At 35.9% G+C, this 26,287-nt stretch overlaps 1 protein-coding gene across 1 annotated transcript in view; it reads left to right on the top strand.

Moving 5' to 3' along the window:
* The window catches only part of SOX6 (SRY-box transcription factor 6), a 544,947-nt gene that overhangs the window by 144,751 nt on the left and 373,909 nt on the right, over nucleotides 1-26,287 (top strand). The window contains exon 3 of the mRNA XM_007956810.1: nucleotides 14,935-15,024. Within this exon, the coding sequence (XP_007955001.1) occupies nucleotides 14,935-15,024 (90 nt within the window). The remainder of the gene's footprint in view (nucleotides 1-14,934; nucleotides 15,025-26,287) is intronic.

Below are 26,287 nucleotides of genomic sequence, written 5' to 3'. Positions count from 1 at the left end.
ATCTTCTAATTTCACCATCATATTTGAGGGACAATTTTGCCGGGTATATAATTCTTGGTTGAAAATTTTTCTCTTTCAGGGTTTTATATATATCATCCCATTGCATTCTCGCTTGCATGGTTTCTGTGTTTTCTGATTTTAAGATTTTTAAAAATATATTCCGTATATGATCCTTTGTCAGGATATGGCAAATACTTTCTTTCATATTTGACTTTTCTTTACACTCTCTTAGTGATGTCTCTTGATGATCTGAAGTTCTTAGTTTTAATTAAATCTGATTTATCAGTGTTCTTCTTTATGAAAAATCTTTGTCTGTCTCAAGATCAAAAAGATGTTCTCCATGTTTTTTTCCAAAAGCTTAATTGTTTTACATTTTACGTTTAGGTTTATTATCCATCTGGAATTGATGGTGTAAAATAGGGGTTAAGGCTCATTTATTTCCATATGGATAGCCAATTAACCCAACAAAGGAATGTCCCTTCTCTTCTGTATTGCTTTGGTATTTTTAAATCAAGTGATTGCATATATTTTTGGATTCTCTATTCTCTGCCATTGGTCTATAACTATCTCTGCACCAGTGCAGCCTTTACTAATTGTAACTTTGTAATAAATTTGTATGATAGCATATAGTTTTTTAATTTTATTCTTGTTCAAGATTTTTATAATTAAACATATATATATAAATATATATATATATATATATTTAAAATAATCTACTGCAATTTTAATTGGATTTCATAGTAGCTATAGATAAATTTGGAAAAAATTAACATCTTGACAATATTTTGACTTCCACCCATGTGCACAATATATCCTTCTATTTATTTAGGTTTTAATGTTTGTGATTTCAGTAACGTTTTGTAAGGCTTTTTGGGTACAAAAATTTTGCTGTTTGAACATGCTCAGCAATGCTGTGAAAGAAAGACCTGGCAATTTGGTTCCATGAAAATTACACCAAGATGAACTATTAGGTGTGCGTATGCAGGGGGGAGTATGCCCATGACCATGCATAGGGTTGGCAGACAGTGTTTCTATAAGTGTATTTGTATGTTCTGTAAGAATTCCCAGGTGTATAGTAGAGCTGACAAGGGACAAGGTTGTAGTCACTTCTTGGCCACAGCCAGCTACTCAGAGGGAGCAGCAAATTGTTGGCCCTGTGGGCTCAGGACCATAGTCACAGGGGACATCAAGCTCAATTGCCATAAAGCACTATACAAAACATTGTTCTACATCCTACTTTGGTGATCAGTGACTGGAGTCTTAAAAGCTTGCAAGTGGCCATCCAGATGCAACAATGGATCTCTCCTCATCCAGAGCAAAGAAGAATGAAGAAAACCAAAGATGTATGGAAATAATTAGTCCAAGCGACTGGTGTACCATGTGATCTTCATCCTATATGACTATGAGACCAGAAGAACTAGATGGTGCCTGGCTGCCACTGTCAACCACTTGGAGGGAGATCTATGTAGGAGATCCTGGACAGAGTGGGAGAACAATGGGGAATGAACTCAAAATCATTTAAAAAAAGGGGGGAGGGGCCAGATTTGCTGGTCTGATAGAGCCTGATGGAACCACTGAACTATGGACCCTAGCTGCCCTTCAGGTCTGGAATTGAATCCACTCCCATGGCTTCCAGCCAAACAAAAGACAGGCATATGAGTTGAACATTTATATTAGGTAGATACACTCCTTGGAGGGAGCTCTGGTAGCGTAGTGCCTAAGGCACTTGACTGCTAACCAGAAGGCTGGCGGTTCAAACCCACCAGCCACTCCTCGGAAGGAAGATGGGGCAATCTACTTCCATAGTGATACTGCCTTGGAAACCCAAGGAGGGGTGGCTATGAGTCGGGTCCAACTTGATGGCACATAACAACAACAACAACATACTCCTTGGAGAGAGCAATCATGGCAGAATAGAAGGGCTGTGTATGCAGAGGGAGACAACTTGGGGGACAGGAGTTCATGGGAGGGAAGGACACAGGGAAGAGGTAACTATGGGGAAGACGTGGGAGGGGAGCTGTTGCATTGTGGAAAATTGCAGTCAATGTCATGAGACAAAGTGTATGTGAACTGCCGTATGGAAAATGAATTTGCTCTGTAAACTTTCACCCAACTCACAACAAAAATTTTTTTAAAAAAAGAACCAAGAAAACCCTTTAGAGAAGTTCTACTCTGTAATACATGGGGTTGTCATGAGCTGGAATTGTCCTGATGACAATGAACTTGGTATATTTTTAAAAAACTCTGTAGGGTTTATTTATTTATTGCTGTGTGTGTACATTTGTGTGTAGAGATCCTGCACATTTATTTTCATTTTAAAAATTATTTGTCTTTTTTTCGCGATTACATGGAAATAGATTTTATATTAGCCTCATATCCAGATAAATACACTTACTAATTCTAGTAGTTTATTTTAGTCTTTACGTTTTTTTCTATCTAAATCAAATTATGAATAATGACTTTTATTTACTTATATATATGTACATGTATTATATATATAATGATATAATCTTTCATATATATGTATATTTTTGTATGTTTGTTTCTTTTTCTTATTTCTCTGCATAAGATCCTGAACTTAGAGGAACACATTCAATGTTCCACATTAATAATGATATCTGCTAGAGGTGTTTGATCGATACTTTTGATCAAAATAAGGAAGTGCCCTTTTATTCCTAGATTGCTGAGAACTTTCTTTCAATCATGAACAGCTATTGAATGTTATCAAAGTGCTTTATCTGCATCTAATAAAACTATCATGTCATTTTCACCTTTATTTTGATAAGGCACATTATACTGCTTGATATTTGAATCTTTAAATAACTTTGCATTCCTGAAATAAAACCCATTTTGTCCTTTTTAAAATATGTTGTTGGATTATATTTGCTGGTAATTTTTTTGAGGACTTTTACCTCTATGTTTAGTTTTCTTTTATATAATGACTTTCTTAAGGTTTTGCTTGCCTCATAAAATAGTTGGGTAGTGTTTCCTCTTTTCCTATTGCCTGCAAGAGTTTGTATAAGATTGATGTAATTTCTTTCTTGAGTGTTTGGAGAAACTCAACAGTCTAGCAATCAGGGCCTAAGAGTAGCCTCTGTGATGAGGTTTTTAATTATGGATTCAGTATCATTAACAGATATAGAGCTACTTTAATTTTTTATTTCGATATTTGTATTTTTCAGGAAATATTTCTATTTTATCTAAACTTTCAAATTTTTTTAGCATGAAATTGTTCATACAAGTACCAGGAACCATTGAGTCAATTCTGCTTCCTCTCAAACCCATGTATGTCAAAGTAGAACTGTGTTCCACAAGATTTTCAATGGCTTAATTTTTAGAAGTAGATAATGAAGTCTTTCTGCTAAGGCACGCTGGGTGGACTCAACCTACCAGACTTTTGGTTAGCAGACAAATATGTTAACTATTTGCACCACTCAGGCACTTCAAAGATGTCCATACTATCCTATTATTATTAGTGTCTGTAGGAATATATGGTAATGTCTCCTTTTTCATTACTAAAATTAATAATTTATATCTTCTTGTTTTATTACTTGATCAGTCTTGTTAAAGGTTTATTAGTTACATTAATCTTCCCAAAGAACTATATTTTTATATTCTTTATTTTTCTATACTATACTACTGTTTTCTATTCTACTGATTTATGCTTTCTGATATTTCTTTTTTTTTTTTAAACTGTACTTTTTCTAGCTTTTAAGATGGCAGCTTAGATAATTGATTTTCAGGCTTTCTGCTTTTGTAATGTATGTGTTTCAAGTTCTGACAGAGGTGGTTCATTGGTAGAATTCTTGCCTTCCACCTGGGGGACCTGGGTTCAGTTCTTGGCCAGTCCATCTCATGCACAGTCATCATCCATCAGTAGAGGCTTGCATGTTGCTGTGATACAAGTTTCGGCGGAGTTGCTAGACTAAAACAGACTAGGAAGAAAGGTCTGGCAATCTGCCTCCAAAAACTAGCTAATGAAAATTCTATGGATCACAATAGTTTGATCCACAACTGGTCATGGGGATGGTGTAGCACTGGGCAACATTTTGTTCCATTGTGCAGAGTCACCATGAGTTGCAGGCCAACTGAATGGCAGCAAACAACAACAAAGTTCTAATAATTGCATTGGCTGACATGAAAGTTTGAGGTGTCAGAGTGTCATTATAATTTAGTTCAAAATATTTTCTGATTTCCATTGTGATTTATTTTTTTGTTCCATGTTATTGTTGTTGTTGTTATGTGCCGTCAAGTCAGACCCAACTCATAGTGACCCCTCCTTGGGTTTCTGAGGCAGTATCACCACAGAAGTAGATTGCCCCATCTTCCTTCCAAGGAAGGTGGATTTGAACCGCTAGCCTTCTGGTTAGCAGTCAAGTGCCTTAGGCACTACGCTACCAGAGCTCCCTTTTGTTCCATGGATGCTTTAAAAGTGTTACTTAAATATCTAGCATTTGAGGAAATTTCTAGTTGTCATCCTATTATTGATTTCTGTTTTTGTTTCATTGAGGTAAAATATCACACACTCCATGACTTAATTTCTTTAAAATTTGTTTAGACTTTCTTTATTTTTTTCTCAAAATGTGGTATATTTCAGTAACTTTTCATGTGCACTTGAACAGAATGTGTGTTCTGCCATTATTTGGTGTAGTGTTTGATATGTATCAGTTAGGTAATGTAAGGTAATTATATGGTTTAAATAGTCTATATCTTTGTTGACTTTTTTTTTATTTTACTGAGAAAGGTATATTTAAAATGCCAACTATAATTGTGGCTTGTCTAATTAGTCTTTGTCATCTTTGGTGTATGTATTTGATGCTATGATATTGGAAAAAAAAACAAAAAACAAACTTACTGCCAAGGAGTTGTATCTGACTCATAGTGACCTCTCCTGGGGTTTCTTAGGTGGTATCACTACAGAAGCAGATTGCCCAACCTTCCTCCCAAGGAGTGACTGGTGGGTTTGAACCACCAGCCTTCTGTTTAGCAGTCAAATGCCTTAGGCACTACACCACCAAAGATCCCAAGCCCAAGCTATGTTGTTGTTATGTGCTGTCAAGCCGGATCTGATTCATAGCGACCCTTCCCTAGGTTTCTGAGGCAGTATCTCTACGGAAGTAGATTGCCCAACCTTCCTTTTGAGGAGTGGTTGGTGGGTTTAAACTGCCAGCCTTCTTGTTAGCAGTTAAGTAAGTGCCTTAGGCACTACGCCACCAGAGTTCCTAAGCTATGTTACTAGTTGTATATAAATTTAAGATTGTTGGATTGATTCTTTTATCACTATGCAATGTTCTTTGTCTTTATTGATACTTCTTTTCTTGCCTTAAAGTATATTTATCTGCTATTAATATATCTACACCAATTTTTTTTATTACTATATGTATGATATAACTTTCTACCTTTTCATGTTCAATCTTTCAGTGTTCTTGTATTTAAAATTAAGGAGCCCTGGTCATACAATGGTTAAGCACTAGCATGCTAATCAATAGATTGGTGGTTCCAGCCCACTAGCCACACTAGTAGAAAGAGATGTTGCAATCTGCATTCATAAAGATTCAGAAATAAAAACAAAAATACTGAACAAGAAACCCACTGCTGTTGAGTTTATTCCAACTCAGTGACCCTATAGGACAGAGTAGAACTGCCCCATATAGTTTCTAAGGCTGTAAATCTTTACAGAAGCCGACTGACTATAAAGTCAATTAATTAAAACAATAAGTTCTTCTTTTGATGAACACAAAACTTTGAAATCAGGGGATTCTGATCTCAGATGGAAGTCTTTTTTTCTTTTAATCAGCCTTGACTTCTGATTTATTTCTGCTGAGTTGTGTTTTGGTTGCTTAAGGTGTTTTGGTGTTTTAAGTGAAACTAATACTTAATTTACATAGAGAAATAATTGTAAATAATAACGTTCTAACAGTTCATCTTAAAATCTTTGCATATCCTTCAATAAAGCAAGAGGTTTATTTTAAGGTTTGCATAATGAAATTTTAACCTGGGAGAACAAGTAATGCTTTGGTGGTCTCCAGTGTGTTAACATTTGGAACATGCTTCATTTGATTGTGTATGTCACTTTTTATTATGATTTTCATATTGTTTAAATTTTTATTTATTTGCAAGTGACAGAAACTCAAATCAAACTACCTAAAGCATAAAACAGCAATGTATTGACTTACACTACCAAAATGCTCGAAAGTAGAATTTGTTTTCAGTTATTTCTGGATGGAAGTGTGTTTGTTTTGCTTGTTGTGTACCGTAGATCAGTTCCAACTCAGCAACCACATAGGACAAGACAGAACTGCCCCATAGGGTTTCCAGTGCTGTAATCTTTACAGAAGCATTGCCAGGTCTTTCTCCTGAGGAGTGCCTAGTGAGTTTGAACAACCAACCTTTGGGTTAGTAGCTGAGTGTTCCTTGAATTGTGTCCCCCCAAAATATATGTTGTAAATCCTAAATTCTAAGCCTTTTGTTATAATCTTATTAGGGAATGTGTTGTCTTTGTTGTATCAATAAGACAGGATTAGTGTAGGGTGTTCTTGAGTCAATCTCTTTTGTGAAATCCAAAAACCAAAAAAACAAACTCATTGCTGTGGAGTCAGATCCAACTCATAGTGACCCCTCCTTGGGTTTCCAAGGTAGTATCCCTATGGAAGTGGATTGCCCAACCTTCCTTCCAAGCTTTTGTGATATAAGAGAGATTAAACAAGCAAGCAGAGAGAGGAGACCATAGACTCCCTGTCACATGAAGATCACCACCAAGGAGCAAAGGAGTAAGCATGTTCCTTCAAATCCGACAGAGAGAGAGAACATTGTTCTTGAGTTGGCACCCTGACTTCAAACTTCTAAACTGTGAGAAAATAAATTTCTGTGTATTACAGCCACCCACTTGTGGTATTTCTGTTACTGGATAACTCAGTCATCTCTCTACTCTTATTTCTGTTCTTCTTATACTTTGCTTTGTATTTTTGGCTTCATTCTGTCTTATTGAAAACTAGATATCCCATGCTACCTGACAATCCTATGCCAGGACAATCTCAGACCCACATGCTTTACCTTCCAACCTGTACATAGAAAAGCTTTCTGGATAGTTTCAGCAGAGAATTCTGACTGGGTCAAATGCCTTTCTGTGTGGTTGGCAGGAGGAGTGAGAGTTGGGCAGCAGAGTACTGTGACTGACATATTCATCAGGACAGTGGTGACATTTGGAAACATTTCCCTAAGAAACCAAAAGGATGATAGGGTACACTGAAAACCCCCAAAACCCAAAACCACTGCCATCAAGTCAATTCCAATTCATGGCAACAGTATAGGACATAGTAGAACTACCCCTTATGGGTTCGAACTGCCAACCATTTGGTTAGGAGCCAAATGCCTTAACCCCTGCACCACCAGAACTCCTTAGGATACACTGAGGACATAAAAATTATTGTTTCCACAGTTCAATATAATTTTAAAAAGCAGTTAAGTATGTATTTGAAAAAATACAAAATTAAAGTCAAACATTTGTTGAATCTCTAGAGCAGTGTTCCACGTTATAGTTTGAAAGCCTTAGCCTTTGACATTGAAGGAGCAGAGAATAGGTGTACAGAGTATGACATGATGAGTAATACTTTAGTAATATGGGAGTCATTGTATCCAGTGGGGCATTTTTATCCCAATAAATTTGTGGGACATTTGAAGAGCTCATGGTCAGTGAGCTGCACTGAAAAAACAAGGCCTTAGGCTACATATATACTTCCTGAACATGAAGGTAAAACATATTTTGTAAGAGGTTACTTTTTGAGTTCAACAGTATTTTTAAGCAGTGTTTTAACTATCTCATAATGGATGATATTCAGGAGAGGAAAGCTTTTAACTCAAATAAGAGAAGGCATTAAGGCAAAGGAAATATGAAGAAACAAGAAGACTAGAATAATGGCGTGTGAATGAGGGGATTGACTGTTGAACAAAATTGACTTTCATTGAAAGCATTGAATTTTTAGCACTGTTTTTCAAAGAACTAGAGTGCTTCACTCTATTACTGAAGTTATTAATAATAAGTATATTTATTCATTTTCTGTACTGGATGCTACATTGTAGAGACTATAAAACTGATGTTTGAATAATGATTTTAAATAGCAGTCCCAATAAAACCAGCACTGAACTGGAGGCACAGCCCTGTCACCAACTGCTTTGTCTTGGGTAAGGTGAATGACTGTCTCTTCTTGACTGCCTTTTTTTTTACTTTGTTTTTTCATTCTGAAGTGAGGGGTAGTCTTGACTGATGATCACTGAAGTGTCTTCCAGCTCCAACAGCAGGCTGTGAGCCTCTGAATCACCTGCTTTATGTTTCTCTCTTTTTCTATATAGGCATTGGTAGCAGTTTGGCTTTGATGGATATGCAAAAGAAATTTGGTTTCGAATGATCCCTCTGTCATTGTTCTAGATGCTAGGAAGCCTTAGAAAGCAGATGAGATACCCCTTACCTGCATGTATGGAACAACGTGACTATCATGAACGTATGTTAAGCACCAAAGTTAAGGAATCCCTATGAAAAATTATCAAAGATTTTGGTACATGAAACTAGTGCAGAGAGAGAATGTTGCATCTAGTATGATGATAACTGTATGTGCAATTCTGGCAAGTTTCAAATGTGGGGCTTTTCTACCCTTATGCATATGCCAAAATATTGCATCTAAGCTGGTCTATTGACATTTCCAATAGCTCCCATTGACACACACACACACACACACACACACACACAGGATATTATCTAGTAAAGTGTTTGTGGAATTAACATTTTTCTTGGAAGGAATGTATCCGATTTAATGACCAAATCATTTTAAGGCAGCACAACAGAATTTCACAGGAACTAAGTCTATTTCTTCACACAGATCATGCATATTTTACTCAAGCATTGAGTCATTAGCATGTTTATAATGGTTCTAATTTAGCACAACATTTTCTGAATTTTGTCCTTGAGTCATTTACAAATTGTTCATATTGAATAAACAAAGGAAACAGATTGCATTTTATACTTAGTAATTTATCTGAAAGAAGAGGGGAGGGTTAATTGTTTTAAAGTTTTGGTCTGTTTGGGGAAGTGAACCTGCTTTTTCATTGCTAGGCATACAATGCCATTTCTCATCTTTTCGGGGGTGTGTGGGGTACTATGGAGGAGTAAAATGAAAAATTAGGACCAGGACAAGATTGGCCACTCCCAGAGGGGAGTGTGGAGCAAAAGGGGAGCTGGCACGAGATTATCCAAAACAGTTGGTGCATTCCTTAATGATCAAGTGCTTGAGAAGTCCAGCTCTCCCTGGCAGAGCATCTGTGTTGATGTTTATACCATTGCCCTGCTGTATGGGAAAGGCATCTTTCTCTTGCTGCCTGGCTAAAAATAGGATGGAATATAGCATTGTATGAGATATTTTAAGATAGCAAAAACATTTAAAAGGTTAAAGATTTGACTTTTGGATTGAAAAAGATTAGTGATATAACTTGCAGTGTTCCTTGCAGACTAAATGTTATCTAGTGTTTGTCAGTGATTTGAACTCTTGGTTAGGCTAGTTATTCTGGGTTCATTTGGTGCAGTCTGAAAAAGCCACTCTACCGTCTTTTCTGTTAGCCTCCCAGCATGAAGAGCAGGGTTGAAAATAGCCTCTATTCATATCCCCCTTGTTCTTATTTGGAAAATCAGTTATTTTATTGGAGAGAGAGAGAGGAAAAGAAAAAGTGGGGGAGAGAGAGAAAGAGAAAGAGGGAGAAAGGGAGAGAGGGAGAGGGAGGAGGGAGGGGAGAGTGAGAAGGACATTAACATGAGCAGGCTCAGGGAGTATGCTTTGTATGTTACAGTGACTTCAAAAATAAAACTGGCACATTTTAGTGTCTAATTATTTTTAGTGAGCTTGGAGGGTTTTAATTAAAATTTAAGAGTCCTCTTCAAGCTCTCCAAGCTCCAATTTTATCCCACTGTCTTGTGGAACATTTACTTGTCACTGTGGAAAAATGTACAGGAACTGTCATGTGCAATCTCTATGTTCCTAATGAAAAATGTTGTCAGGGATTACATATATATTGTCAGATATAGTTGTAAACCAAGATTATAGATATTTTTGATAAATTATCATTGTTCTTGGATATATGGAAAGTTTATTGCATTTAAAATTTGATTCCTATGGTAAAAATACAAAAAGAATTGCTTTAATCGTTTCTTAAAAGATTTAATCAAGCAGCAGGAAATCTGCATATAGGGGCAGTAGTCATTCTTTTTCCACATTAGAATATTTGAAAGAGGTCTTCTATATCATGATTCTAATGTTTTAGCATTTCTAACCTTAAATGTCATTTTGAAATGAGAAACAATAACGGTAAGTGTTTACTCACAGGGAAATTGTTTAAAGTACAATATTTTTCCATTATCCTTCCACCTCCTCCGCGCTTTAATTGTAATCATATTTTTAGTTAGTCTTTTACACCCATTTGAACTACCTTTATTTTATACAGAATAACAGTTAATAGTACTTCAGCTTTGTGTAACTAGCAGTAATTTAAATTTGTTACTAAAATATCATATACAGACTAGGATATGAATATCTCAAATCCTTTTATTTCAAATGTTTCTGATACCATGTAATTAATCATTAGTGAAAACATCACCATGCTGTGATGAGGCATTCATGACTTTACTGTATTGAGACCTGGTAGGAAGCTGAAACATTGTTTTTCAACCCTAACACTCAGGGAAGTCTTCTTAAATATTAATTTTTAAAAATTAGTTCTGAGTTGTGTCTTTCCTTAGAAAAAAGGTCTCAGAAGAGAAAAATGTGTATTTGCAAAGGAAAAGAAAAGAAAACCAGAACAAATACTTTGCAACTGAGAATCAATGTATGACATATCGAAACCTTTTACATATAGAGGAAACAGCTCTTGATTTTTGATAGTCTTGTTTTAATCATCTTTATTTATAAAAACTAGATAAAATAAATATGAAGTCTGTCTTTTCATTGGTATTGGTTTATGGAAACTCATTCTTTTAAAGTAAGAGGAATTAATTTTGACATTTACCATTTTAATACTGAAGTGTTATGGCTTGCATTCAATATATATATAAAACCAAACTAAACTCACTTCTGACGAGTTGATTTGACTCATAGCGACTCCTCCTTGGGTTTCTGAGTCAGTATCTCTACAGAAATAGATTGCCCAATCTTCCTTCTGAGGAGTGGTTGGTGGGTTTGAACTGCCAGCCTTCTGGTTAGCAGTCAAATGCCTTCCAGAACTCCCTCATTATATATTTATATAATAGTTTTATGCTAATGAGTTGTACATCTTTATCTCAGTTTCTGAGAAGCATGTAGATCCTCCCATGTTTCTCAGCTCTGGACAACACAGTTAGTCAAGGGTAACAAAACTTGAATAGTCAGCCTCAGACAATTATATAGTATATATTGTTTCATTGTGTCAAGGACTGTGTCACCTCAAAACTATATTAGTTGTTTTCGAGTCAATCACATAAGCATAGTTATTTCTGTAAAATAATCCAAGAGTACATGGGAATGTGCAATATTTTTTTTCCTCTTTGGAATCCTCATGACTAATGAGTTAGAGTCATGTGTGGTTTTATTCTTCTCATGTAGGTAGTGCAAACTGGGCTTAATTATTTTTACCTCTTTACTTTCTACATTTATGCATGATCAGAATAAGGCAAAGTATGACTGATCAATTTATTCTGTAAAACTGCCAATAAAAAAACAATTGCTGTTGAGTGAATTCTGACTCATGGCAACCCCATGTGTGTCAGAGTAGAATGGTGCTCCAGAGTTTTCAATGACTGTGAAACTGGTATCTTACTAATATAGCTGAAGGATGTGGCATAAGGTTGATGAATCTTTGTTTTAATTAACCCTCTTATCAGTGTATTGTCTTGAGTGGGAGATTTGAAACACAAATTTTTATTTGTAAGTTTGTGTTTATTATATATTTCCTCATTTCAAGTCAGAAACCTCTCAATGGGGGCAGCAGTATCCTATGCTTAAATGGTATTTGGTAGCAATCTGCTACTTACGGTTCTATTTTCTCTCACCTTTCTAGCTTCACAGTACAGCATGGAGGGTGCTTAGCAGTAATCGTGGCATGTCCTTAAAAGTTTGGCAGGCACATTATTAGGTGAACAAAACCAAGAGTTTTTCAAGAGACTTCCTCAAGGTTTTGACTCTTCCTGGAATCTCATAGAACTGAGATTAAATGTTGACAAGGTTATATGTAATGACTTCTGTTGTCCTGTCAACATAGGCAGTCAGTGATTTTTATTAAAACTGTTCATGGGCTATAGACAGGCAAAGACTGGTTTATTTTTACCCTCAGTTTCTGCCACTAAAATGGGAACTCATATAGCTGGATTAACTCGGCATTATGATAAGGATTAATTTTCTGATAGTAATGTGAACTGCTTTGAGGTTGTTGTTGTTTTTGTTATGTGCCGTCGAGTCGGCCCCGACTCATAGCGACCCCTCCTTGGGTTTCCGAGGCAGTATCACTACGGAAGTAGGATTGCCCAACCTTCCTTCCGAGGAGTGGCTGGTGGGTTTGAACCCCCAGCCTTCTGGTTAGCAGTCAAGTGCTTTAGCCACTATGCTACCAGAGCTTTGAGGTTATTAACCATTTTATTAATGAGTAGCTTTTATGTAAAGCTGTATCCCCATGTTTTGTGTTTGAAGTGTGTATTCCTGTTGTCCATAGTTCTATTTTTCTTCCATGAAGTTTCAGCATTCTTTTACTGGAGTGCTGAAAGATTTGAGGCCTATTTATAGAACAGAGAGGCATATTTTAGGCTGTTTTACATCTGTGTGTGTATCTAATTCTAATTTTTGAACTGGCTTTGAATTTGTGATTATTACTAATAAATTGGGCATTTGTCTTTTGCCATTATAATACATTTTTTCAAATTTAAGCAGAATAAAAGCTTTAGTGCTTGTACCAGTAATTATCACTTTAATGTAATGTTATAAGGTATGAAAGGGTAGAATAAAAGTAACAAGACTGAGTAGGATATGTAGTTGAAGACTTCTGTTGATCATTCTATCCATGATCTGATGTTATATCAATATCTTTCTTAAATTCAAATCCAATTTGAGAAAAAGTAATCTCTTAAAGGCATGGCTTTGAAAATTTGTTTCTTCACTTCCAAGCTTAGTATCATCTTTTGTATGACTTTAGCATAGAATTAAAACACACATAGATCACAATATATATACCTCATTTCTGAATTTGAAATAAAGAGTAGTAAGATACCCCTTTGACAATTAAATACATCCTGAAAATATGTGTATGCTTGAAGGCCCATTGGAAGGTCATTCAGAATTCAGCTTTAAATCACAGTGGTAGATTATTCGTTAAAGTCTAAGATATATTTTATAGGAAAGAAAAGAGAAGAAAGAAAGAAAGAGGGAAAAGAAAGGGAAGGAAAGGAAAAGAGAAGGGAGGAAAGGGCCAGTGAGCTTTTATTTAATAGAATCAAGCTGCTTTTTATTTGGAAAATACTTTTAACTCTTGCCATAGCTAGGTATTATGGTTGTTCTTCATCAGCCATTTCATGACACACTGATCTGGATTCTATCCAAACCTTGATTGATTGATCATGTCATGGACAAATGTTAATTGTTTTCACCAATACTTTCTAATCATGGAGTGTTCTTCTCATCTTTTACCCAGGGCTCACTGTCTTTTCTAAAGCTTATCTGGCTTCCAAAACCCTTTAGATCCATCTTGACCTCACTGTCATTCTGAAAAATTCAAGGAGGATTTAGAAGCTGCAGGGAAAAAAAAAAAAAAAAAAATGAAAGGGAAAAATGCTAAAGAGATAGGTACTGATAGGGCAGAGAAAAAGCATTTGGAATTGAAGTAACCATTTGAAATATAATTTAAAAAAGAAGTTATCAGAATTTTGACACTTGGAATGTTAACGTTTAATGGGAGTATGCTTTGCACTAAGGATTTAGTATTTAAATCTGCATTTTTTTTTTTTTTTTTTTGAAACATGGCCTGTTTGTTTATATTGGAGGCTCAAAAGATCTAAGTATATAGTCATAAGCAGTAGGCCCATTCTCAAATCCATGTGAATGGACAGGAGAAAAGTAACTCTTTGAAAAAATTAGGTAATTATTAGGAAATTCTAAAGTATAGATTCCTGTAAACTTTGTGAATCTATTAAAAAAATGTCAACTTGGTTGTAGAATATTATTTAGAAAAGCAATAGGGAAAGTATTAGTATTTAAGTATTTTCATTAATATAACAATGTTTCTCTTTTTATATAAAGTTTACCAGTTTTCATTACTGAGGGACAGTGAGCATCTTGGCTTTATTTTTTCCCTTCTTTGCTCTCAAGGAGTATTTTACAAAGTTTTCATATATTTATTTCTTATTTAATTACTAAGTTTTTTATAGGTGGTTTGGCTTCTTCCCACTTGAAGATCTGTCATTTTTTTCTTGAATAGCACATACATTTTGCCGGGCTTAAAAAAAACTACCTGGACTAAAAGAAATAACATTTAAACTTAGTAACATTTAGCTTGTCAGTCTAAGAACTGCTCTAGATGTTGACTGAGTATTAATAATATTAAAATTACAATACCAAGATAAAATTATTAAATATTATCTCTTTTTTTTCCCCTCCAGACAATGGTTTAAAGAATCCTTTGGTAAAAATAAACTAGGTTGTGGTATTTTGAACTACACAAAACACTGTAATTTTCTATAGTCTATCATTAAAACACCAAAAAATAGTTTTATGTATTTTTAAATGGGAGAATTTCTCTATCATCTGGCCTTCTGGATTTATAATATACATAAAATTTTACATATTTTCAAAATAATTTAGTAATTTAATATTTTAAAATATATATTTGTATATATATTTAAAATATATAATGTACATTTATTTTGTATCTTAATAGATTCCTCCTGCATGGAAAAACTACTTTCAAAAGATTGGAAGGAAAAAATGGAAAGACTAAATACCAGTGAACTTCTTGGAGAAATTAAAGGTACACTATATAAAATATCAAATATTTCAATGCAGAGATGTTATGTTATATAGCACCATATTTGCTGATTTTCCATAGCCTCACACTAAGTTGTTACCTCTCAACGCTTGTTTATATATGAAAGAATAAATGCATAATATGTCTTTGAGAAATTTCACCTTCTCTTTGTATGAGTCATTAAAGATATAATTTATAGGATAAACTGCTTTATTAATTTACTTAGCAGAAAAGTGTGAAAAGAAGATACTCTGTCAAAACACGGATAGCAAATTAAAGATAATCTTAGTTCTTCCTCTTTAAAATCATATTAACTTCGTTTATAAATTCATTTCACTTGTTTGGATTTCTTCTGATCAATAGAGGTCAACTGCAGCACCTTAAAAAAAAAAAGTTTATGGAATGTGCTGTGTATGCTGGTACATAACGATTTATGGGAGGATTCTGAATTTTGTTTATTTGGATTATAATCCCAGCTCTGCCATTTACTATATGAGTAACTTCGGGCTAGTCATTTAACTTTTCTATATTTCAAATTCCTAATCTTTAAAATGATGGTGATAACAGTATCTAGCTCATAGGTTCATTAAGAGAGTTAATACATTGAGTTTTTGCCTGTCAAGTAAGAAAGAACTCATGAGTGTAAGTTGTGGTTCTTGTTGTTAGTCGTGTGCCTACAGGAAGATGTGTTGGTGGATCTCAGATTTCATGGGATTTAACATTTCATGACCTTCTACTTTGATGAAGGTGATTTTATTTTTGAAGATATGTGATTAGTGTTACTACTTTGAAACATATTAAAAAGTGACATTCCCAATCCATTTCAGTATTCAGTTTACCCTATCAATCAGGAAGCTACACTTCTTGCCTAAGCAAATGCTTTCTTGTTTATTCCTTTACGGAAATGAAGAAGTACATGAATACCTCAGATATTGTGGGCTCATTTCCAGACCACCGCAATAAAGTAAATATCACAATAAAGCAATTCACATGACTTTTTTGGTTTGCTAGTGCATATAAAAGATATGTTTACACTATACTGTAGTCTATTGAAGGGACTCTGGTTATATAGTGGTTAATACATTCAGCTGCTAACCAAAAGGTCAGTGGTATGAACCCACCAGCTGCTCTGTAGAAAGATGAGGCAGTTTGCTTCCATAAAGATTTATAGCCTTAGAAAGCCTACAGGGTCATTATAAGTCAAAATGGACTTGATGGCACTGGGTGGGGGTAGTCTATTAAGTGTGAAATAGAATTATGAAAAAGCTTGAAATATTGTGAGAATTACTGAGATGTGACACAGAGACATGAAGTGAGCATATTCTGTAGGAAAAATGGTGCAGATAGACTTGCTCCACACAGAGTTGCCCAAAGCTTCAATTTGTGAACAACTCAGTATCTGCAAAGCACAATAGAGTGAAGTGCAATAAAATGACATGATGCCTGTACTTTATTCATAGTTGTTTGTATCATGAATGGAATCCATGATCATTCATTTCTCATCACTCTGACTTGCATTAATTCTTTGGAAGCTTTACAACATTGTTGTTAGGTGCCATCAAGACATCTCTGATCATAGCAATCCTTTGCACAGCAGAACGAAACACTACCTGGTCCCGTGCCAACCTCACGATCCTCGCTATACCTGAGCCCATCATTGTAGCCGCTTAATTACATTAGTTTTTTTTTTTTTTTTTTTTTAATTTATCAAGCAATTTCAGGTGAATTTTTCTATTAGCTGTGAATAGTATCTCATTGTGGTATACTAAATTACATAGTGTGGCTTTTCTAGCCATAAGTCTTTGTAAATTCTATGGTGGAATTTGCTGTGAGCAACTGAGTATAGCTCCTGATTGTTAAAGTTGCCCACCTTTGGTATTTTTGTTGGGAGAAGCACTAAGTAATTTTCTGGGAAGTTTGATCTCTCTCAGGTGTATAGAGTTCTGATGTTGGGATTGGTTAGTTTGACCACTCTGTCAGGCTCAAAAGGAGCCCTCCTAGAGGTAGAAGGAGTCTCTCTGACTGCTGACTGAGAAAGACGTGCTGCTGAGAGAAACACACTCCTGAGAGATGCACTTGCCAAGAGAGAGATGCAAGAGTCACGCACTGCTGAGAGAAAGAGTTGCAAGAGACGTGCTGCTGAGAGAGAGAGTGCTGGCTGCTAAGTGAGATGGCGGGCTGCGAGAGACTGACTGCATTTCTGAACTTGAATTGTGGTCTCTGATAAACCCCATAATCTGTGAGTTCTGTGTGGCCACTGCAGTGAATTATTGAACCCAACAGAGAGGTGGTAGGTGCTGCAGGAGGAATGGTTGGTGTCTGGGTTGGTGAAAGGGCTAGAGGGAGGCACCATGACTGGCCTTGCAGGAATAGGCCTTGGGCTACTACTGATGCTGATTCTGTCTTCCTCTTGTGAGGTTAGAGGAGGTCAGAAGATGCAGCCTCCCTGCCCCTATGGCACTCATTTAAGATGAAAATTAGGCAATAGTTATCTGACAAAAAAGGAATACCTGTGGTGTAGTGGTTAAAGTGCTCAGCTGTTAACCAAAAGTTTGACAGTTCCAACATACCTGCCTCTCAATGGGCAGAAAGATGAGGCAGTTTGCTTCTGTAAAGATTTATAGCCTTGAATTTACAGCCTATGGGGCAGTTCTACTCTGTCCCATAGGGTTGCTATGAGTTGGAATCAGCTTGATGACAATGGGTGTGGTTTAGCTTATGAAAATGTTATTTTGAATTTAATACACAAAAATGCCTAGTGTTCAGGGATGTTTGTTCAACTCAGATGAAGATAAAAGGAAGTCATCTCTTTCCTAATGGATAATTAATAACTATTTCCATTAACTAATACAGTATCAAAATCAAGTGGAAATTGGGTATTATTTTGAATTTCATTGCTTCTGTTTTATACTCATAAAGGCCATTTGCTATCTTGGAAAAAAAGACACTCAACTTTAACTGATGAGTAGCAAGAAAGTCATTAGTGACCTATTCTCTACCCAGCTGCAATAATATGGTATGTGCTACTTGGCATGCCATTCTATGTTTTCTTCCCTTTCCAAAGTCATTGGTTTTATAACAGTAGGAACAGACATTTAAAGCCCTCTAAAATTTCAAAATAATGATGACTAATTTAGATAGCTAATAACTAGACTGGTTTCATCTAGACTAAAAATACATTGTGGCTTTTAGCTGTGGTTGAATTAATTTATTTGAATATTATTTTTTTCATTTTTAAAATATATTATTGGCATATTTTTTCTAGAATGTATATTAGGAAGACCAAACACTGCCATCAAGTCAACTCTGACTCATAACAACCCAACAGGAGAGGATAGCATTGCACGCATAGGGTTTCCAAGGCTGTAAATCTTTCTAGAAGCATTGTTCTCCTGCAGAGTAGCTGGTGAGTTTGAACTGCCAACCTTTTGGTTTGCAGCCAAATGCTTTAACTGCTGCGTTACCAGAGCTCCTTCGTCTCACTTATTTTGGTCATGGTCTCAGAAGGGACCATTCCCTGGAGAAGGATATCATGCTTGGTAAAGTAGAGGGTCAGTGAAAAAGGGCGTAAAACTTTTAACATACATGCTATTTGTGTAAAAGTATGGTAATTTGGATTAAAATGAAGAGTTTTATGTAAACTTTTTTTCTGTTAAATCTCTCTTCTTTTGTGAATTGCCCTTTTGTGCTGTTGTTGTTGTTATGTGCCGTCAAGTCGGCCCCGACTCATAGCGACTGCTCCTTGGGTTTCCGAGGCAGTATCACTATGGAAATAGATTGCCCAACTTTCCTTCTGAGGAGTGGCTGGTGAGTTTGAACTGCCAGCCTTCTGGTTAGCAGTCAAGTGCCTTAGGCACTACGCTACCAGAGCTCCTTTTTGTGCTAGTTACCTGTTTTCCTTTAAAGGATTTAAATTGTTCTCACTGGTTAGTAAGAACTCTTGATACATATTTTTTAACCTTTTTTTCATATATGTTGCTTTTTGTCATTTGCTGTATTTTATGGTTTTATTGTCAAATCTTTCCATCTCTTCTTTTATGGTGCTTCTGTTGGGGTTTGTTTAGAAGACTCCCCCAACCCTGAGATTAGATAAATATTCAACTATGTTTTGTTGTAATTCTTTGCCTATATTTTTAACATTCAACTCTAATTCCTCTTGAATATATTTTGATGTATAATATCTGTTAGAGATATAAATTTTTTTCCTCAAGCAGTTATCCAATGCTCTGTGTACCGTTTATTAAATAATTCATCTTATCCCCACATACTTGAAATGCATCTTTTATTACATACTGATTACATATTGGAACCATTTCTCATATATTGGTTCTATTTCATTGATACTTCTATCTAAACTTATATTAGTGCTATGCTATTTTAATTATTGTAGCATTATAATACCTTTCAAAAGTAATCATTGAAGAACTGCATTCATATTTTATCTGTAAGATGTTTTCATATTTTTCTAACATTTATTTTAAACCTATTTTATCAAATTAATTGAAATCCCAATGTGATGTTTTAGAAGATTATGGTACATTTATATAAAACTGTGGGGAAAACTGACAGTTTTGAGTTTTTTGATTCAAAATCCACTTATTCAATTAATTTATGACCCACATTAAAGTTTTATTTTTAGAAGAAAAATTATTTATGTTTCTTTTGATGATTTTTTTCATTGTATTTACTATTTTCACATTTGTAAATGAGGTATTCTTCATTCTGGTTTCATTTTGCTACAACATGCTAGTTACTTTTGCATACTTATTGTGCTGCTTTATTTTATAACTTCCTCTTTATCAAATTTATTAGTTCTAGTCACACTGTGCCTTGGCATTTGACTGCTAACCAGAAGGCTGGCGGTTCAAACCCACCAGCCACTCCTTGGAAGGAAGATGGGGCAATCTACTTCCGTAGTGATACTGCCTCAGAAACCCAAGGAGGGGTCGCTATGAGTCGGGTCTGACTCGACGGCACATAACAACAACAACAACAACAACAGTCATATTTTGGCTCATATGTTTTCTTCTTTTTGGTAGTTATAATTCTCTTTTCCCCCCTTTTTTTATTACATTACCTACTATGTCAAGAATAATATTAAGTAAAGAATTGATAGCAGCTATGTTGGTGTAGTTGTTAGTTTATAGAATTTTTTTCTAATTTTTCACCATTATGTATTATGTTGCTTATAGATTTAAGATAGTCTCTATCATTTTAAGAAACACCATTGTAGTCATAGTTTATTAGTTTTTATAAGAAATTATTGCATATTTTATGACATATCTTACTGGTTTTTGTTATGTTATCTATCAAATAAACTCTGTTTAGTCATGGCATGAACTTATTCCTCACACTTATCAACTATCTTGTTATCCAGCTTTTAGTATTTATGACAATGGTAAAAAACTACTATCCAACTCTTGTGCATTAATGACATACGTTTGGCAGTAACAAATACTAAGGTGTAAGGCCAGAGTAATGCTGGCTGTGATGGTTAAGGTATATGTAAACTTGTCAGGACCATGATTCTCAGTGGTTTGGCAGTTTGGTATTGATGTAATTTGGCAGTTATGTAATGATATAGTCATCCTTCGTTTTGTCATCTGATGTGGTCATCCTCTATTTTTACATATGCCAATTTTTACATAATGATCTAGTCTTTGAAACCTAACTAAGCCAATAAGTGAGGAGTGGTTGTAGTCTTCTTTAAATGTACTGCATCATTTTATTTGCTTATATTAGTTGTTGTTTTTGCATCTGCAAGAATAAATGAGATTGCTCTGCATTTTGTTTGTTTGTTTTTTACTCATACTATTTTAAAAAATTTTTTACCACTGGGCTTCATAAGTTGAATCTGAAAGCGTTTCCTCCCGTCTTAGGCTATGTAAAACATTGAATATATAGCATGCTGATTACTTATTCCTTGAAATTTTGAAAGAATAAGCTCATAAAAGGAGCTCTGGTAGTGTAGTGCCTAAGGCCCTTGACTGCTAACCAGAAGGCTGGTGGTTCAAACCCAACAGCCACTCCTCAGAAGGAAGATTGGGCAATCTACTTTTTTAGTGATACTGCCTCGGAAACCCAAGGAGGGGTTGCTATGAGTCGGGTCCAACTCAACGGCACATAACAACAACAACAACAACAACAAGCTGATAAAACGTTGAGGTCTTGAGGCCTAGAGTTTTATTTGGAGATTTTTTTTATTTTATTTTACAATTTCTACTTTTTTTCCTGAGATATCCGCACTTTTTTTTTTTTTTTTTTTTTTATTTGTGATTTGGGTGAAAGTTTACAGAGCAAGTTCATTTTCCATACAACAGTTCATACATGTTTTGTTTCATGACAATGATTTCAATTCCCATAATGTAACAGCTCTCTTCCTACTTCCTCCTTGTGTTTCCCTTTTCCCTGTGTCCTTCCTTCCTACACATTCCTGCCCTCTGAGCTGTCTCCCTGTGCAAATACTACTCTTCTAATCTCCTATGATTGATTGCTCTAAAGAGTGTACCTACCTCTTGTAAATATTCACCTTAAATGCCTGTCTATTGTTTGGCTGAAAACCACAGGAGTGAGTTCAGTTCCAAGTCTGCAGGGTGACTAGGGGCCATATTCTTGGGGGTTTTAGTAGTTTCTATCAGACCAGTAATCCTGGTCTTTTTCATGATTTTGAGTTTTGTTCTACATTTATTCCCCATTCTATCCAAGATCTCCTGCACTGATCCCTTTCCAAGAGGTTGACAGTGGTAGCTAGACACCATCTAGATCTTCCGGTCTCAGGGTCATACTGTAGGCTGAGGTTTGCATGGTCCACTAGTCCCTTGGACTAATTGTTTCCATGCATCTTTGGTTTTGTTCATTCTTCTGTGCTCTGGATGAGGAGAGACCAATTGTTGCATCTTGGTGGCCTCTTACAAGCTTTTAATACTCAGTTGGTACTCACCAAAGTAGGATGTAGAACAATATTTTTGTGTAGTATGCTATGCCAATTGAGCTTGGTGTTTCCTGTGACCATGGTCCCAAGCCCACTGGCCCAATATCTTGCTCCCATAGAGTGTTTAGCTATGGCTAAGAAGTTATCATAACTTTGCCTCCAGTTAATTCTATTTATACAGACATTCTTATAGCACATACAAATAAGTATGTAGAAATACATCTGCCAAATTTATCTATGGTAATGGGTATATTCCCTTTTGCCTAGTCATACCTGATCATTCAGCCTGTCTGTGTTGTGTTGTTGTTGTTATGTGCCATCGAGTCAGACCTGACTCATAGCGACCCCTCCTTGGGTTTCTGAGGCAGTATCACTATGGAAGTAGATTGCCCAACCTTCCTTCCAAGGAGTGGCTGGTGGGCGTGAACCGCCAGCCTTCTGGTTAGCAGTCAAGTGCCTTAGGCATTACACTACCAGAGCTCCTATATAGTCTGTCTACCTGTATGTATATATCCATAGATTAATGTTTGTTATTACTGATGATGCAGTGTTGTATACATAAAAGTAGTTATCTTTGTTGTCTGTACCTCTTGTGCACCTCGCTGTGTCTTCCTTTTTCTTCGTGTTATTGGGTTGGCCACTCACTTTTGGTATATTATCTTTCCCTTCACTCAAGTCAATACTTGTCTCTTACCTATCTAGCAATTTGCTAGATACATTTTCTACTTTTTATTCAGTCGCTTGTGCCCGTGAGTATTTCTCTCAGAAAACTGTATATTTCATTGAGATTTTTAAATATGTTAGTGGTGACTTGCATATAATATCTCTTATTTTTCAATCTTCTATTTATCTGCTGTTTTATCTTTTTTTTTAAAAAAAAAAACAAACACATTTTATTGTGGCTTGGGTGAAAGTTTACAAGAGCAGATTAGTTTCCCACTCAACAGTTTATACACATTTTGTTTCATGACATTAGTTGTAATCCCCTCAATGTAACAGCACTTTTCTCACTTCGTCCCTGGTTTCCCCATTTCCATTTGCCCATATTTCCTGCCCCTTCCTACCTTTTGACCTTTGTTTTTGTGCGAATGCTGCCCTTTTAGTCTTATGTAATTGATTGTTAAGAGGGACATGTTCCTCATGAGTATTATTGTTCACTTTGTATGCCTGTCTATTATTTGAATAATACTCACCAAAGTAGGCAAAGGAGTTCTAGTGGCATAGTGGGTGAGGCATTTGGCTGCTAACCAGAAGGTCAGTGGTTCAAACCTACCAGCTGCTCTGCAGGATGAAGATGAGGCAATCTATTTCCGTAAAAATTTACAGCCTTGGAAACCCAATGGGGGTCACTATGAATCAGAATTGAGTCAATGGCAGTGTTTTTTGTTGTTGTTGTTGTTTTTTATTTTTCAACTCATGAGCTGGAGCTCTGGTGGTGCAGTGGTTAAGCATTTGGCTGCTAACCAAAATGTTGGTGGTTTGAACCCATTGGCCACTCCATGGGAGAAAGATGAGGCAGTTTGCTTCTGTGAAGATTTACACCCTAAGAAACCCTATGGTGCAGTCTACTTTGTCCTAACAGGTTGCTGTGAGTCCAAAATGACTCGATGGCAGTGGGTCTCGTTTGGTTTTACCCATGAACATGGTGTGTTCTTCAATTTATGCAGGTCTGTTTGCGTTTCTTACAGTTATGTTTTGTGGTTTTCATTGTATAAATCTTTTATATGCCTGGTTAGGTTTATTCCTAAGTATTTTATGTTGACTACTATAAATAGTACTGTTTTCTTACTCTCCTTTTCAGATTTCTCTTTATTAGGGTACAGGGATCCAACTGATTTTTGTATGTTGATCTTGTACTCTGCCACTTTGCTATATGCTTCTATTAGTTTAAACAGTTTTCTTGCTAAGTTTCTGGGATTTTCTATTTATAGGATCATATCATCTGCAAATAGGGATAGTTTTACTTCTTCTTTTCCAATTATGGATGCATTTTATTTCTCTTTCTTGCCTTATTTCTCTGGTTAGGACTTCGAGAATATTAAATAAGGATGGTGAAAAAGGGCATCCCTGTCTAGTTCCTGTTTGCAAAGGAATACTTTCAGTCTCTCTCCATTGAGAATAATCTGTTGTTATATCGCATTTTTAATTGCACGTATTTGTGATTTCTCCCTTTATGTTCCTCAATTTTATTTTTCATTGTTTTATTTATTATATTGCTCTTCTCCCTCCAAAGGATATAATTTTTTTTTTTTGAAGTATTCTTTTTTTTTTTTTTTTTAATTAGGATTTGGGTGAAGATTTACAGAGTAAATTCACTTTTCATACAGCAGTTCACATATACTTTGTCTCATGTCATTGACCAAAATTTACAATGCAGCAGCTCCCCTCCCACTTCCTCCCCATAGTTACCTCCTCCCAGTGCCCATCCCTTCACACTCTTCTGCACCCTGAGCTATCTCCCTGTGCATAAGCAGCCCTTCCTTCTCCCATGATTGTTCTCTCCAGGACGTGTGTCTACTTGAGGTAAACGTTTAACTCACATGCCTGTACTTTGTTTGGCTGGAAACCACAGTTGTGGGTTCAATTCCAGACCTGAAGTGCAGCTAGGGGCCATAGTCTCAGTGGTTACACCAGGCTCTATTGGACCAGCAAACCTGGTCCCCACCTTCTTTTTTTTTTTGCCTCCAAATGATTTTGAGTTTTGTACCACATTGTTCTCCCTCTTTATGCAGGATCTCCTACATCCCTTCCAAGTGGATGGCACAAAGGACATAATTTTTTAAATTATTTGTCAATTCTGCTATTTTTCTGTATGCCAATTAATTAATCTTGATTTTCCTTTATCATCCCTTCCTTCCTTGTTTTCCTTTTCATTTTGTTTCATTTTGATGTTCTCCAGCTCCCTAAATTGAATAATTAATTATTTAAAATTCTTTTTTTATTTAGTAAAAAATGTACTTGTAGCCATGAATGACTTTCTAGAAAGAGATTTATCTGCATCACATAAGTTTGTGCTATTAAAGTTCTCATATTCTTTATTTTCTCAACAGTCTATATAATTTTCTAACTAACCTATATTTATATATAATTCTTAACTTTACATCTTCTCTTGGATTTTCAGAGTGTAATGAAACTGGGGAAGGGAGGAAACACAGCCTCTATTCCTACCACAGGAAAATTCTATGTGGTGAGTAGGTGGTAGAAGGAGAATTAAAGTATGAGCAGAAAACAGATAAGAGCAGTGTTAAGAAATAGATCCTCAATCCTGCATAATTAAGAAATAGCAAGTTAATTATTTTCTCTTTAGACTTTAAAAAACAGTACTTTCAAATAAAATTCTTATATGTAAATGAAGTAAAGCAATGTTTCTAGAACTCCTCAATGTTGTTGTTGTTGTTGCTGTTATTTGCCGTCGCATCAGCCCTGACTCACAGTGACCCCTCCTTGGGTTTCCGAGGCAGTATCACTACGGAAGTAGGATTGCCCAACCTTCCTTCCGAGGAGTGGCTGGTGGTTCCCACCAGCCTTCTGGTTAGCAGTCAAGTGCCTTGGGCACTATGCTACCAGAGCTGAGGATTGAGAACTCCTCAATAGGAGCTGGAATACTGCTAATATTTGAAAGTCAAATAAGTCTGTTTCTGAATTTTGTCTAGTATTCCTTAAGCAAGACCCCTGCCCTGAACCTCCCTCACATTTTCATAGGTAGCCTCTTTCATAGGAGCAGCTGTCATTGAGGATAAAGTGTTGCAATTGGCATACATTTATTAGCAGGAATGTCAAAGCAGTGTTCAAACCAGATTAACATTATTACAAGTATTTTTTAAAAAACAAATTTTGTTATTAAAAGCTTAAATGAAATATAGCATAAAATGATTTGACCCTTGTTTTGGTTTGATTACATCTGAAGTACTGTGTTCTGATCTTGGTGCAATGTTTTTTAAGAGATCTGCTGTCAAATTAAGCTGCTTCGATGGCTCTGGTAAGGAGCTCTTACTAGATAAGGTAGCGGATAAGGCATCTGGCTGCTAACCAGGTCAGAAGTTTGAACCCACCAGCCACTGCATGGAAGGAAGATGGGGCAATTCTACTTCCGTAAAGATATTTACAGCCTTGGAAACCCAATGGGGGTCACTGTGAGTTGAAATCAACTTGATGGCAATGAGTTTGTTTGTTTTGTTTGTTTCTTTGTTTGTTTTTGGTGGCTCTTGTGGTAATGGATAAGGCATTTGGCTGCTAACCAGTCAGTGGTTCAAACCCAGCAGCTGCTGCATGGGAGGAACATGACACACCCTACTTCTATAAAGATTTACATCCTTGGAAACCCAAAGGAGTCAG

This window comes from Orycteropus afer, unplaced genomic scaffold, assembly GCF_000298275.1.
Source record: "Orycteropus afer afer isolate SDZICR_OR568_19922 unplaced genomic scaffold, OryAfe1.0 scaffold00014, whole genome shotgun sequence".
Taxonomy (NCBI): Eukaryota; Metazoa; Chordata; class Mammalia; order Tubulidentata; family Orycteropodidae; genus Orycteropus; species Orycteropus afer.
The sequence above is the reverse complement of the archived record's forward strand: the minus strand, read 5'-3'. Positions and strand labels throughout refer to the sequence as shown.